The sequence below is a fragment of the Podarcis melisellensis genome (assembly GCF_964234715.1).
Source record: "Podarcis melisellensis genome assembly, chromosome: 16".
Taxonomy (NCBI): domain Eukaryota; kingdom Metazoa; phylum Chordata; class Lepidosauria; order Squamata; family Lacertidae; genus Podarcis; species Podarcis melisellensis.
This window is the reverse complement of record NC_138533.1, coordinates 29,143,354-29,158,424: the sequence shown is the minus strand read 5'-3', so window position 1 is coordinate 29,158,424 and position 15,071 is coordinate 29,143,354. Positions and strand designations below refer to the sequence as shown.

The 15,071-nt window shown below is 46.3% G+C and overlaps 1 protein-coding gene across 1 annotated transcript in view; it reads left to right on the top strand.

The window, feature by feature from the left end:
- The window catches only part of PPIL2 (peptidylprolyl isomerase like 2), a 79,688-nt gene that overhangs the window by 43,083 nt on the left and 21,534 nt on the right, over positions 1-15,071 (top strand). Inside the window, exons 13-14 of the mRNA XM_081893380.1 lie at positions 8,479-8,568; positions 10,096-10,129. Of these exons, the coding sequence (XP_081749506.1) occupies positions 8,479-8,568; positions 10,096-10,129 (124 nt within the window). The remainder of the gene's footprint in view (positions 1-8,478; positions 8,569-10,095; positions 10,130-15,071) is intronic.

Here is a 15,071-nt window from a genome sequence, read left to right as displayed (position 1 = left end):
TTTGCAATTTCAATTTGTCTCCCTCTTGTTCCAAAATCTCACAATATTTTGGCCATTTGGACTCCATGTTACGTCTTTTGAAAGCTGTGAGACAAATTTAACCATTGAGGACATTACTCCCAAACCTCACCCACCTGCCCTACGTCATATGTGATGTCATAAGAACATGAGAAAAGCCTGCTGGATCAGGCCAGAGGCTCACCTAGTGTTGGGTGGGTAGAGAGAAATGCCTGCCAGGGCACAATTGAGAGCCTTAAAGTGCACTCCCAACTGTAAATTGGCAAGGGAAAGCAGGCTGAGACTCTGCTGCCCATCAGCTGGTGGGCATTAGAGACAAAGCCTGAGCCGTTTTAAGACATTGCCCCTGGGTCTTTATAAGGCCTCCAGAACTTCAGAGCACTCAGTCACCTGGCTTCATTCCAACACCACCCACCTGTTAAATTTGGCCCGCAAGGCAGATCTGACCTGCCGAGGCGAAAAGGTTCCCCTCTCCGATCCATAGGGTTTGCTATCCAAATTACCATATGCTAATGACAATTCATGCTAATGGGTAACTTTTTCAGGCTACATGGCGGGATTTTATTATATAGGCTACCAGTGCAGGCCTTCTTTGACAGCTTCCTGACATTTGCTTGGAAATTTGGAATGATTATGTACCGTTGGAGATATACTTGTGTATACAATATTTGTATATTTATTTATATATACATACAGTGTGTGCATATCCGTGTCTCTCTCTCTCTCTCTCTCTCTCTCTCTCTCTCTCTCTCTCTCTCACACACACACACACACACACACACATATATATATATAGAGAGAGAGAGAGAGAGGTTTTCTTGGAGGGGTGTTAATTTCTGCTTTTTTTTAGTTTATGCATAAAAATCAAATACAAATTAAAGATGAATCATCTGGATACACTCTATAACATTTTTTAACATTTACTGGCTGTCTTACTTGCAGTGAGAACCCAGGGAGACTTTAAAAGGGGAATGGAAGTGGGCCTAATGGGGGAATCTACCTGCCATTATTTACACTGAAAAAACTCAGTATAATTTAAGTAGTCCAAAAAAACAAAATAAATACTTAAAAGGCCGATGGAATTATAATACAGTAGATCCACTGTAAAACAGCAGTGGGGAGAGTGTTAATATTCCATGAGTTTCTAGAAGGGCCTCCCCAGGGAGAAATGGGTGGGAGCAGCAATGAGGTTTTGGGACAGTTTTTTCTCCAGCCACCCATCTAGGCGCTTTTCTCCCAGATGGATGCAAGCGGCAGGTGGCCTGTGTGGTATCGACTCAGCACGTGATGAGTCGTCAGCTGTGTGGCAGGGTGATGCAAACATTTTGGAACCACATTGTGCCGGGGTGGTTCTCAGGAGCCTTCATCAAGTGTTTTTAACGCTGACCAGTTTTTCTCTTTATTCGCTGAGTCACATTGAAAGCAGAGGATGAAAGCCAAAGGATACTGGGGTATTAGTTATTTGGAACAGCACCAGAATGAACAGTCTATGTTTTGAGTAAGGCACCATCTGCACTATGCATTTAAAGCAGCATCATACTGCTTTGAAAAGACATGGCTTCCCACTCAAATAGTGTCGTTCGTTAAGGGTCCTGAGAGTTGTCGGGAGGCCGCCATTCCCCTCTCACATCTACAGTTCCCAGAGTTCCCCTGAGAAGAGGGGCTGGCTGTTAAACCACTCTGGGAAGGGTAACTATGTGAGCTTGCAGTGGAAGCAGCCCCCTCATGACTCTCAGCACCCGTAACAAACTATGTTTCACAGGATTCTTTGGAGGAATTCATGAATGTTTAAAGTGGTTTGATACTGCTTTAAAAGTGTAGTGCGGATGGGGCCTCATTTATTTAGCTGGGCTTCACAATGCAGATACAGTTGTACCTTGGTTGACGAACACCTTGCGACTCAGACGTTTTGGCTCCCGAACGCCGTAAACCCGGAAGTGAGTGTTCTGGTTTTCGAACGTTCTTTGGAACCTGAACCTCTGATGCGGCTTCCGATTGGCCGCAGGAGCTTCCTGCAGCCAATCGGAAGCCGCACCTTGGTTTCCGAACGTTTTGGAAGTCGAACGGACTTCCGGAACGGATTCCGTTTGACTTCCAAGGTACTGTACAGTCGTACAGTCATTTGTCATCTTACACAGGGGGTTGGTTTCAAGGGTTACGCTTAAATCGTGCGAGTCAAATGCACATAAGTTGGGTTGCTGTACTGGTTCTCTGGGCACTGTTGCTTCTGTTCTTGGCAGGACAGGTGGCGGTCTAAATTTCCCGGGAAGCAAGTCCATCTCCTTGCTGTCATTGTACAGAGAGTCCTCCAGGATGGCATTCTTGAGAGCTTTTATTGGCCTTGTTATCGCGCCTTTATAGTGTTGAAATCTGGCCAGATTTTAAGCAGCCTTTTGCCTACACAGAAGAGCCTGGCCTGTACTTGTGAACTATTCATGAGCCAAGAAGTGTTAGGTGTTGCTGAAGGATGTCTTTTTGGGGGCAATGGAGCATCTCGAGGGGAGGAGAAACTAGGACAGTTGAGAGAAGCAGACACGGCTCGTGGGTGTGAAAAAAATGTTCTGTTTTACAGTGAGCACTCAAAGGGGTGTGTGTGGCAAATCTCAGACCTGAAGGTCAAATGTGGCCCTCCAAGTCTCCCTGTGTGGCCCTCAGGGCTTTCCCAGGCTACACACTCCCTTCTGGCCCCACTTCATGCCCACCTGGAATATATTTTCTTGGCTGGAATGGGTCCTTCAACTCTGACCATGCCCCTTGTTTGCCTAGATGGAGGATCAAGAGGGGTGTGTGAGCAGTGTTCAATATTAGTCAGGTGCCAGACACATTATGCACCTGGCATTTGACCACTTGAAACCATCTGGAGATGGTTGGATCTGGACTGTTTTTACACGCTAATGCCACATCCTGTAGAATTCTATCAGCTGTATTTTACCTGCCTTGCCCCCCAAATAGCAACTGGATATTACCGTTTTGGTGACTGTAAAGGTAAAGGTAAAGGGACCCCTGACCATTAGGTCCAGTCGTGGCCGACTCTGGGGTTGCTGCGCTCATCTCGCTTTACTGGCTGAGGGAGCAGGCATACAGCTTCCGGGTCATGTGGCCAGCATGACTAAGCTGCTTCTGGCGAACCAGAGCAGTGCACGGAAACGCCGTTTACCTTCCCGCCGAAGCGGTACCTATTTATTTACTTGCACTTTGACATGCTTTCGAACTGCTAGGTTGGCAGGAGCAGGGACCGAGCAATGGGAGCTCACCCCGCCAACCTTCTCATCAGCAAGTCCTAGGCTCTGTGGTTTAACCCACAGCGCCACCCGCGTCCTTTTGGTGACTCTAGCCTTGGTTTAAGGAGCAATTTGGCACCAAGCTTATATTTCTTGAGTGTCTAACACTGTGTGAGAGTATTGTATGTAGAAACTAGGGTCCAAATTTGCATCCATGGCTCTTCCCTCTTTTGTTTCTGGCCCCACCCATACTGGCGTGTTCCTGCTCTCTCAGAAGGTTACACCCAGAAGGGAATGTGGCGCTCGGGATGGAGGAGGTTTCTGACCCCTACTTGTAAAGCAAGTGTGAGCCCTTAATGTCAGGGAAGCGGAGCCTGTGGCCCTCCAGGCATTGGTCATGCTGACTGGGACTGATGGGCCCGGAGTCCAACAGCATCCTAAGAATTCAGGTTGGGGTTGATGGTAACTTTTATAAGCTCATTAAGGGGTCAATGAACTCAGAAGTTCGGGAAACCCTGACTGGGCAGAATATGAGCCATGTCAGCCAAGTGTCAGTTCCAATTCTGCTTGTAACCAACAGAAGAAGAGCAGTGACTGGGTAGTGCCGAAAGGCGCCCCCCAAGTCCTGAAGCACCCCCCCCCATCTTTGACGTCCAAAGGTTTTGCAGTATCTCACAGTATCTGACAGCTGGCTGGGCAGAATTGATTGAAAATATCCCCTTGGAGCAAGTGAGGGGGTGGGGAGAGGGCCCCCCCAGGCGCACTGCGATAACAAAGCTCTTGGTCTAATGACTGAACTGCTGGCACATTCTGCCTTTGAAAGCCCCGGCAACCGATAAAAAAGCAGCAGGGCTGCAGAGAGGCAAGCACGTCAGTAGTCGGCTTGCGAAAATGCTAAAATCAGTAGACTTGGCATGTCTGCGAATACATGGATTTTGTCTGGCTCGAGCCGTGGCCTCCTGGCTGCAAGCGAGGCTGGCCTGTTTAATTTACTTGCGCATGCTTTTCCGTTAAGATTGGCTCCCAAAGCAGCTTAAAGCAATTTGAAATGCAAGAGATGTAAAAATCCATCGCAGTGTTGATGATGGTGGCGATGTGATAACACAGGTGTGAGCATAGCACTCCCTTTTGACCTCTGGGAGTTGATGAAGCACTCCTGGCCTGCACATGCGCAGTAGAACGATAGTAGTAGACCAAGGTGGCAAGAATTGACTGTACCGCTTCAACCAGCAATTGGGGGGTCTTTTTTTTTAACACTCCCATTTACTTTTTTAAAAAAGAAACATTTGCACAAACAAAAAACCAGCACACCAGGGAGATGTTTTGCTCTAGTCTTCTTTCTTGCGCTGAGTTTTTAAAATTAAAGCAACAAACATAGGGGAACACTGAAGATTATAACACACACAGTAGAGTAGACCTAGATGGAACCTAAACTCCATGTTCCAGACCCTTCCCCTGTAGCGTGGCAAGCCTGCCATGTGGCAGTCCCTGCCAGTAGAGGTTTAACAGGAATTATCCCTGCCTGTTTTTGGACCCCTTCTGAAAACTGTGTATTCAAACAGGCCTTTGAAATGAGGGTTTCATTATTGCCAACCAATCTTTATTGATTGATGCTTTTGTTGATTTTATTGCGGTGTTGCTGTTTATCATGTTGCATGCCACATAGCTGTATTTTTATGAGGCTACAGGTTATAATTAGTTTATTAGTTGGTTGGTTGATTAAAGGTAGCAGGAATAAGGACTGACAGGTGGACTGATGATCATGGCTTAATATCGGCATCTGTTGGTATTAGAAGCTAAGATACTACTTTATTAATAAATAATAAAATGTAGAATAATAAAAATAATAGAATGTGGAAAATTTGATTTGATTTGATATGTTAATTAGATGTACTTATTGGAAAATTAATAAACGCTTTAAAAAATAATACTAAAATGTGGAAAATAAATGCCATTGATACAAGAACAGGATATCCCTGGTCAGCGCATCAGTAAGGTACATGTGCTTGTCTTGATTCATACCTAAAGATTCAGATGTCATTGCTTGAGCATGACTGTATAAGTGAGAAATAGCTAGGATATCAGTAGTTAGAAGTTTAGAAAGATGGTATACAAGAACATAAGAAAAGTCGTGCAGCAGGCGCAAGCCAAAGGCCCATCTAGTCCAGCGTTCTGTTCTCACAGTGGCCAACCTGATGCCTACAGGAAGCCTGTAGACAGGTCTTGAGTGCAGCAGCACTCTCCTCACCTGTGATTTCCAGCAAGTGGCATTCAGTGGAGGTAGGACATAGACACCATCGCTAGGAGCCACTGGGTGGGGTTGCACTGAAAGGAGCAGGTTCACAGCTTAGGGGTGCTCCTGAATTCAACCAGTTATGACTCCTCTTGGACAGAAATGATTTGACCACAGTACTCCATGCTCTGCTAATTCCCAGACTGGATTATTGCAATGCACTTTTTTTATGGGGTTCCCTTGAAGGTGACTTCAAAAACTTCATTTGGTTCAAAAGGCAGCAACCAGATTACTGGCTGAGGTTCCGTTTAGATCTCATGCAGACGCGGGTGGCGCTGTGGGTTAAACCACAGAGCCTAGGACTTGCTGATCAGAAGGTCGGCAGTTCGAATCCCCGTGACGGGGTGAGCTCCTGTTGCTCGGTCCCAGCTCCTGCCAAACTAGCAGTTCAAAAGCACGTCAAAGTGCAAGTAGATAAATAGGAACCACTCTGGCGGGAAGGTAAACGGTGTTTCCGTGCACTGTTCTGGTTCGCCAGAAGCGGCTTAGTCATGTTGGCCGCATGACCCGGAATCTGTACGCCGGCTCCCTCGCCAATAAAGCGAGATGAGCGCCGCAACCCCAGAGTTGGCCACGACTGGACCTAATGGTCTGGGGTCCCTTTACCTTTATCTAACCCTGTTTTAAAACAGCTCTCAGTTCATTTGTGGGCCTCATTCAGGGTGCTTGTGATAGCACCTTTAAGGTCCTAAACGACTCAGGACCACCACCCCCAAACTGCCTCCTTCCTTATGGACCCTCTCAGTGGGGTCCAATTATATACTGACAGCTGGGTTGTTGTTGTTGTTGTTGCTTTGTAAGAAAGGAAAGGAAAGATTCAGAGCATAAGATTGTTACGTAATGGAGGAATGAAGGTGTCACTTCTGTACCTGCTGGAAGGATGAAATTGGCTTCTCTTTCCAACAGGGAAAAGAAATCTGGGCTGCTTTCTAACAGCGCTTCGTTCTGATAAGGTTGCTAAGAAACCACTTGCTTGCCGGAGCATTGTCTGCCTTGCGCGATGCACGCAGTGGCCATGGGAACGCACTGATAGCTTTTTACAGGAGGAAGGGGGGAAATTGCAGGGAAGTGGTTGTCCTCATTTACCAAGCTGCAGCCCACAAAATAGTTCCAAAGTAAAGAAGCAATTTGTCTCTTATCAACCTCTGGTAGGTTTTGTTATTGGTTTCTAGAATGCTGAAGTGGGACTTTGTATTCTCCCAGGCACTTCGGCTTCCAGCTAATTTCATTCCTCCCCTCCTTGCCTTTTAAGAGAGCCATTGCAAAATGTGTTTATTGCCCCAACTGTGTTGCTCCTTTTTTAAAAAAAAAAAAAATCACCAGCTATTGCTAAAAGCTGCTTATTTTCTTTTTGAGTCACGGACAAAAATGAACATACTTGCTTTATCTGCCCTTTCAACTATGCCATCATTCACCACTTAAAAACAGAGCCATCCAGTTAGACAGTTAGTTGTGCTTGTAAGAATGTACAAAGAATCCCCCGCTGGATCAGACCAGAGGCCTGTCAGATCCAGAGACGCGTTTTCCACTGTAGCCAGCTGGATGCCTCCAGGAAGCCCAATTGCCCATCTTCTGCTGTTGTTCCCCAGTGACTTGTATTCAGAGACATGGCAACTCTGATCCTGGAGGAAATAATACAGCCATAAAGACTAGCAGCCATTGATATCCTCTATGAATTTCTGTAATTTTTTAACAACCACCCAAGCGAGTGGCCATCACTACATCTTGTGGTAGAGAATTATGTAGTTGTGCGCTGGTACTTGAATCTTGTTGTTGTTGTTTAGTCGTTCAGTCATGTCCGACTCTTCGTGACCCCCTGGACCAGAGCACGCCAGGCACTCCTGTCTTCCACTGCCTCCTGCAGTTTGGTCAAACTCATGTTGGTAGCTTCGAGAACACTGTCCAACCATCTCGTCCTCTGCCGTCCCCTTCTCCTTATGCCCTCCATCTTTCCCAACATCAGGGTCTTTTCCAGGAAGTCATCTCTTCTCATGAGGTGGCCAAAGTATTGGAGCCTCAGCTTCACGATCTGTCCTTCCAGTGAGCACTCAGGGCTGATTTCCTTCAGAATGGATCGGTTTGATCTTCTTGCAGTCCATGGGACTCTCAAGAGCCTCCTCCAGCACCATAATTCAAAAGCATCAATTCTTCGGCGATCAGCCTTTTTATGGTCCAGCTCTCACTTCCATACATCACTACTGGGAAAACCATAGCTTTTACTATATGGACCTTTGTTGACAAGGTGATGTCTCTGCTTTTCAAGATGCTGTCTAGGTTTGTCATTGCTTTTCTCCCAAACTTCAATCCACCGCCATACAAATATTGGAAAGATTGCCTCTTTTCCTACAGGCCTGATGAATTTAGCAAGATCAGAGGTACTATGCCTCTGAATTCTATTGTTGTGGAAGATCAGGAAGTAGGGTGCTATTGCACTCAACGTCCTGCTTAGGGGATTCCCAGAGGCGTCTAGTAGAGACTACTTTGAGAACAGATTACTGTACTAGATGGGCCTTTGATTTGACCCAGCAGGACTTGTCTTCAGTTCTTAAAGTTCCAGGAGGGGAAACATCATGTGCAGTTCATGAGTTCAACTGAATTGCAGTTTGCCTAGGTTTAGTACAACTTTGTCCAAAAATAAATTGCTGTTGAAATGGTAAAATAGAAAGCTGGCAGGAGGGAATAAAGAACAGGAACATGTTAGCACTAGTTTGATGGGAAATAGTCTACAATATTGTTGGGGGTGGGGAAGGAATACGTTGAGACCTGCGTAGAAATATTGTTTCGCTTGGTAAATTAGACCTGAACAATTCCAGCCAGGTTATGCGTCATTGTGTGTGTGATACAATGGGTGTTAAAAAGAAGAATGGAAACACATAATCATTGTTTTGACTGTGTGAAGGACATTCTTTAATTACAATTGCCTAATGCTTTTTTATTATTTTCCAGACTCCTAAAACCTGTGAAAACTTCATTAAACTGTGCAAGAAAAATTACTACGATGGGACTATTTTTCACAGATCAATTCGTAATTTTGTGGTGAGTATTGGGAGTGAGGGAGAAAGCTTTTTTATCTCCAGTGTTTTATGACCAGAGCAAAGAACTATAGTTATGTCAAGAGGTATTAATTTTCACTCTTTGTGGGGTTTTTGTGTGTGTGTTGTGTTTTTTTCAAATCTCCTTCTGGACTAGAATTTGCCACAGACAAAAAATAAGGCTGACGTTAATAGAAAGAGAATATTCCTTGAGAACAAGATCGCTTTTCTGGAGTAAGAGCAATATCTGATTGCCTAGCAACCTGCGTTGAATAAGTCAGGCTGTCATCAGCCGTTTCCAAGCACTCAGAAAGGAAGAATGTTGTCATCGCTCAGTTTTCATTCAGACTCCATGGCTTGTGACATTTGAAACTTGGGTTCACTGGGCGATATGAAAGGCCAGACTCTGAACTGCATTACTCTAAGGGACTTGGTGCTTAGAGTGCCAGACCAGGACCCCAAAGACCAGGTTTCAAATCTCCACTCGCTGGGCTCACCTCGGGCCAGTCTCTATCTCTCAGCCTAACCTACCTCACAGGGTTTCTGCGAGGATGAAATGGGGAAGGGGAGAGCAATGTCGGCCACCTTGAGCTCCTTGGAGGAATGGAGGGATATAGATGTAGCATTAATCAACTTTTAGCACAGGAAATTGCCACTGCATATTCATCAGTTCCACACAACCCACACATTGTCCGTCAGTTCTGTTGTGGGGATAACTAGAGCGAAGACGAGAGGAAGCAAGGGTCCCATTCCCTTGATAGTATAATAATAATAATAATAATAATAATAATAATAATAATAATAATAATAATAATAATAATTTTATTATTTATACTCTGCCCATGTTGCTGGTCTCCCCCAGCCACTATGGGTGGCTCCAGCCACTATGGGTGGCTCCAAACAGAACACAAGTCAAACCTTGGTTTTCAATCGTCTCCGTTGCTGAACATTTTGGCTCCCAAATGTCAAAAACCTGGAAGTAAGTGTTCCGGTTTCCGAACGTTTTTTGGAAGCCGGACATCTGACGCGGCAGACAAGCAGCTTCCGATTGGCTCTTCCTATTTGCAAGAGCCAATCAGAAGCCGCACCTTGGTAATCGGCCGTTTCGGAGGTCGAACACCCTTCCGGAACAGATTACGTTCGACTTCCGAGGTACCACTGTATTAAAAACACGATAAAACATCAGACATTAAAAACTCCCCTATACAGAACTGCCTTCAGATGTCTTCTAAACGTCAGCTGCATTAGAACATAAGAAGAACCTGCTGGATCAGACCAGTGGCCCACCTAACTCAGGATCCTGTTCTCATGGTGAGCAACCAATGACAGAGTTGAATACAGGGTACCCCCAAACTGCACACTTGATCCTTCCAAGGGAGTACCACCCTATCCACAATAAGTAATCTAGCTCCTTGACTTGGGGTTTGCCCATCAGCAGAGCCTCTGCTTTTTTAGCACCCAGTTATTCCATCTGCATCCTTTCTCCTCACTTCTTCCCACCCTAAACCTTCTATATCTTTTGATTCCACAGATCCAAGGAGGGGATCCAACGGGAACAGGAACAGGTAAGCAAACTGGGTCGATTCCTTACCTGCAGTTGGGTCGCTCATGATTTGAAATGAATCCCATCTTTTAAAGCTGGAAACCCCTTAAGCCAGTGGTTGCAACAGGCTGCCGGTTTATCCCTTCTGTTTACAGTCAACACTTCAGGGTGCAAGGCTCAGCGTGCTGTTTATATTTTTATGCCCATCATTTATGAAAGGGGAGGGGATAGACTATTTTAGGTAAAGCAAATTGGCAGGATAAGTGTGCTTGGTGAGTTTTTCGGTTATTGGAACGGAAGCATTAAGCTGAACGGGACTAATTGGAATTCCTTGATGGCCCTTTGCTTTATTGACAACCCAAGTGGTTACGTTATAGAATGTTAAAGCTTGTTTCCTCTAGGATTTTAGGAAATGGAAATGTGATTTGTTTTCTGGTTAATTGTAATGATTCACATGCCTTGAATTAATTGTTGAACGAAATACCGAGATACATCATTGGTCTTTCTAGCTCAGCACCTCCAACACTGACTGGCAGCAGCTCTATGAGCCACAGACCTCACCCAAACTGCAGTTCTTAAATTGTTTGCTGTGCATCAGCTGCATTGCCTTCCCGCAAACCCACTCCATAGTAGGTCATTTTGAGAACTGCAGAATGGGGGGTGGGGGGGTGGAGAGAGATGCCCTGGCTTCATGCAAGGCCTTCGTTATGTTCAGAATGAAAGAGATGTTTGTGGAATTGCTCCTGGCTCAAGAATGGCCGGTTCCATCCAAGTTCAATCTTGCTATTAGTCCGTCGATTGCTTCGTGAAGTTAAGAACAAAAGTTTTCTTGTTCCTCATATACTTCCCCCGCATCTTCCTGCCCACCCCCCAGATCTGCCCTTGCTTGTGGACACCTTGAGAGGCAGTCAAGAACAGCATAGACAACGGCGGATGCCCCATGAATGAAGTGGGGAACTGTTCTCAAGGGCACTCTCCTGAACCCAGCTGGCCCATCCTATCTCTTAGTATCAGTGACTCAGGTGGCATCTGAGCAAGAGCCATCAAATATCTGTCTCGTTAGACTTGCTAGATGCTTTGCATGCTTTCAGGTCGCCCATAGTTCTTTAGCAGATCAGAGAACTATAGGGTTGGAAGGGACCCCCAAGGGATCTAGTCCAACCCAAACATTTGCAGGGCAGGTAATAAAGCAAGCTGTCTGATTAGTTCACTGGCTTGGGGGTCCTGTGGGTGAAATTCAGCCTCCCCACTCACCTCTTTGGACCAGGTGCTTTCTGACATGTCTTTTAAAGCCCATTGTGTGGTCAAGCGCTCAGTCCTTTTCCCCCCAAAGGGTCTGTGGTCCAGTCAGAGTCTGCTGGCTGAAGTGTCTCCTAGGGATTCAGATGCAGGCTCTGTTGCCAACAGATCGATGCAGGAAGGAGTGGGCAGTAGATCAGTCTCCAGCCTGAGGCTACTTTTAGAGTAAAAGGTAAAGGTAAAGGGACCCCTGACCATTAGATCCAGTCGCGGACAACTCTGGGGTTGCGGCGCTCATCTCGCTTTATTGGCCGAGGGAGCCGGCGTACAGCTAAGCCACTTCTGGCGAACCAGAGCAGCGCACGGAAACGCCGTTCACCTTCCCGCCGGAGTGGTACCTATTTATCTACTTGCACTGGTGTGCTTTCGAACTGCTAGGTTGGCAGGAGCTGGGACTTGAACAACGGGAGCTCATCCGTTTGAACCGCTGACCTTCTGATCGGCAAGCTCTAGGCTCTGTGCTTTAACCCACAGCGCCACCCGTGTCCCTTACTTTTGGAGTAGCACACTGCATATGAGGCTGGATAGCTCAGTTGGTAGAACATGAGACTCTTAATCCCAGGCTCATGGGTTCAAGCCCCATGTTGGATGAAAGTTTCCTGCATTGCAGGGGTTGGACTGGATGACCTTTGTGGCCCCTTCCAGCTGTACAAACCTGTGATTCCTGGGCCTCATTCACACTGCACACACAAAGCACTGCAGCACCACTTTAAACAGTTGTGGCTTCGTAGTTCTCTGTGAAAAGGGGTTGAATTTTAAACCACTATGGGAATTGTACCTCTGGTACAGCAGCCTTAACCAATTATAGCCCCCAGAATTCTCTGGGGGAAGCCATGACTTTTTGAAGTGGTGTCATAGTGCTTTAAATGTTTGGCCCCTGGTTTGGGGCCGTGACACAAGTACCAATCTGAGGGGGAAACTGTAAATCGTCGTAGTAGGAATTGCGGGGGACTGAACTGCAAGTGCCAATAAAACGCCCAGAACTTTACTTGATTCAGGGGACTTTACTTGATTCATTCTCCTTCTTTTGTTTAAAAAGAAGAAGATAAGTAATCTTCACACTGAGGGCAACGTTTCCATCTTGCTTTCATCTCCACTCGCTTCCCTTGAATTCGACTTGAGTACGCCTGCTGGCTCAGCGGGCCCCAGAGTTCCCTCCCTCGGAGCTCTTAGCAACTTTTGCAAAGCCGCCGCTTAAGCGATTCTGGAAAGGAGCTCTTCCCAGCAGCCACCATCATTCAGAGTGAATTAGGGGGAGTCACTTTTATTGCATGCTTCAGAGCCGTGTGGCTAAATCACAGACACAAAGAGAGCAAACTCTCTCTCGACCGGTGCAGGGAAGGCCGCTCTGCGCTGCCACGGATCCTGTACCTGGGACTGTGCGCAGATTACCAGCCTCCCTCCCCCTCCACACTACAATATCCCCGAGGGATCGGGTTTCAGTTATTGCTGCGGTTATCAGATGGCAGAAGCAGAGACCGAGAGACTTGTGGAAAGTGTGGGAAATTAGACTGTAGTTCCCATTTGCAGAGTATGAGGAAAACAGCCCTGGGTTGTTTGACCCTTTCATTCTCCGCCCCCCTTTAAAAACTGCAACACACTCTCTTTTAAAGTTTAAAGAACTTATAACTTTAATTGAGTATGCTTTCAGTTGCAGATTAAATATATACAGTGGAACCTTGTGTTACGTACCGTCCTCCTTGCGAACGCTTCGGGTTACGAGCTCTGCTAACCTGGAAGTAGGTCCCCTTGTTGCGAACTTTGCCCCGGGATGCAAGCTGAAGACGCGAGGTAGCAGCAGGAGGCATCATTAGCGAAAGTGCGCTTCATGTTACGATCGGTTTCAGGTTACAAACAGACCTCCGGAAACAGATTCAGTTCGTAACCGGAGGTACCACTGTACAGTGGTACCTCTGGGTGTGAATGGGATGCGTTCCAGAGCCCCGTTCTCATCCTGAAGCGAACGTAAGGCGCGACTGTGCATCTGCACGTTCACAGGTCGCGTTTCACAGCTTCCACGCATGACGTCATTTTGAGCGTCTGCACATGCGCGAGCAGCAAAACCCGGACGTAACGCGCTCTGTTACTTCCAGGTCACCACGGAGCGCAACCCGAAAATATTTAAGCTGAAGCGTATTCTTCCCGAGGTATGACTGTATAAGGAGTAAATCTCTACACAAATCCAGAGTGGAGTCCCTAAAATGGTTGGATGGCACCTTGTCTTCATCCTTCCAGCAACTCCTGCAGCCAAGCTGGTGCCAAATGTATTGCTCTGCTTTCCTTTGGGCCACATCAGGGAGGCAGAGAGTGGGGTCTTGTTGTCTGGGCAGCCCAAGACCTCCATACACACCGCCCAGGCTTGCGTCCCAGGGAAATCACTTAGCAGTTTGACTTCACACCCCACCCCAGACACACGACATTGTCTCTCAGGACAGATGGAGGCCAACAATACGTTTAGGGAGGGTGTGTTAAAGCAGATGTTACGCATTCTAAGCCTTTGGAGTGGAGTACATGGAATATTCAAAATTAACAACCAAGAGTATTAAAGAACTGGAGTGGTTACATTGCCAATTGCGGAATAAGTGGCATTCTGGCTCAATATACTGTTTTGGGTTCTCTTAACGGTATGTAGCTATTTAAGATTCCATTTACTCTATGCAGCTGTTTAAGAGGGAAGCTTCAGATGCCTGCTTAGAAGAAGCAATCAGAATGTTACCTTCCTCTTAATCTAATTCAGTATTTCAGTCCTGAGGCAAGCCTGATTTACATTGCAGCCAGACTAGAAATATTCCTTTATCTTAACAAGTCATGTGGCATTTGAAATTCCTTGTGGTAATCGGGTCTTAAGGATTTGCTGTAATGTGCGCTGTGCTCCCTGTTTCACAGAGAGGGAGAGAGATAAAAGCTCAGAGATTTCCATTTCCAGAAACTAGGGAGGATTTGCCCCGAGGCTCCCTCTGCATTGTATTAAATGGGTTTAACTGCCATGCCAATCCACAAGCAAGGCTGGGAAGTGCCACTGTGTGGCGACCAGATGATCTCAGGTGCCGGCTTAGGCATCGCACTGAAGCAAAGGATGTGCGCCATTGAGAAAGAGGACACAAGCTTGTATGAATTTGTGTTTTTTTAAATAATAATGATGATGATGCATTTGCTAATTTGTAAGTAGAGATTAAAATTCAGAAAATGTGTCTAGAATTTAAATTCCACAAAACACAAGCCCATACCAAATACCTTCCAAATAAATTATTTGCTACCCAAATCAACACAGGAAACTACCTTGTACTGAGTCAAACCATCAGTTCATCTAGTTCCATATTGTAGGCCATGGGTAGGCAAACTAAGGCCCGGGGGCCGGATCCGGCCCAATCGCCTTCTGAATTCGGCCCACGGACGGTCCGGGAATCAGCATGTTTTTACATGAGTAGAATGTGTCCTTTTATTTAAAATGCATCTTGGGGTTATTTGTGGGGCATAGGAATTCGTTCTCCCCCCCCCAAAAAAAATATAGTCTGGCCCCTCACAAGGTCTGAGGGACAGTGGACCACCACCCTGCTGAAATAGTTTGCAGACCCCTGTTGTAGGCACTGGCTGACTGTGGTTCGCCAGGTTATTGGGAAGTGGACATTCCTACTTAGAGATGCTCTACCACTGAGTTATGGCTC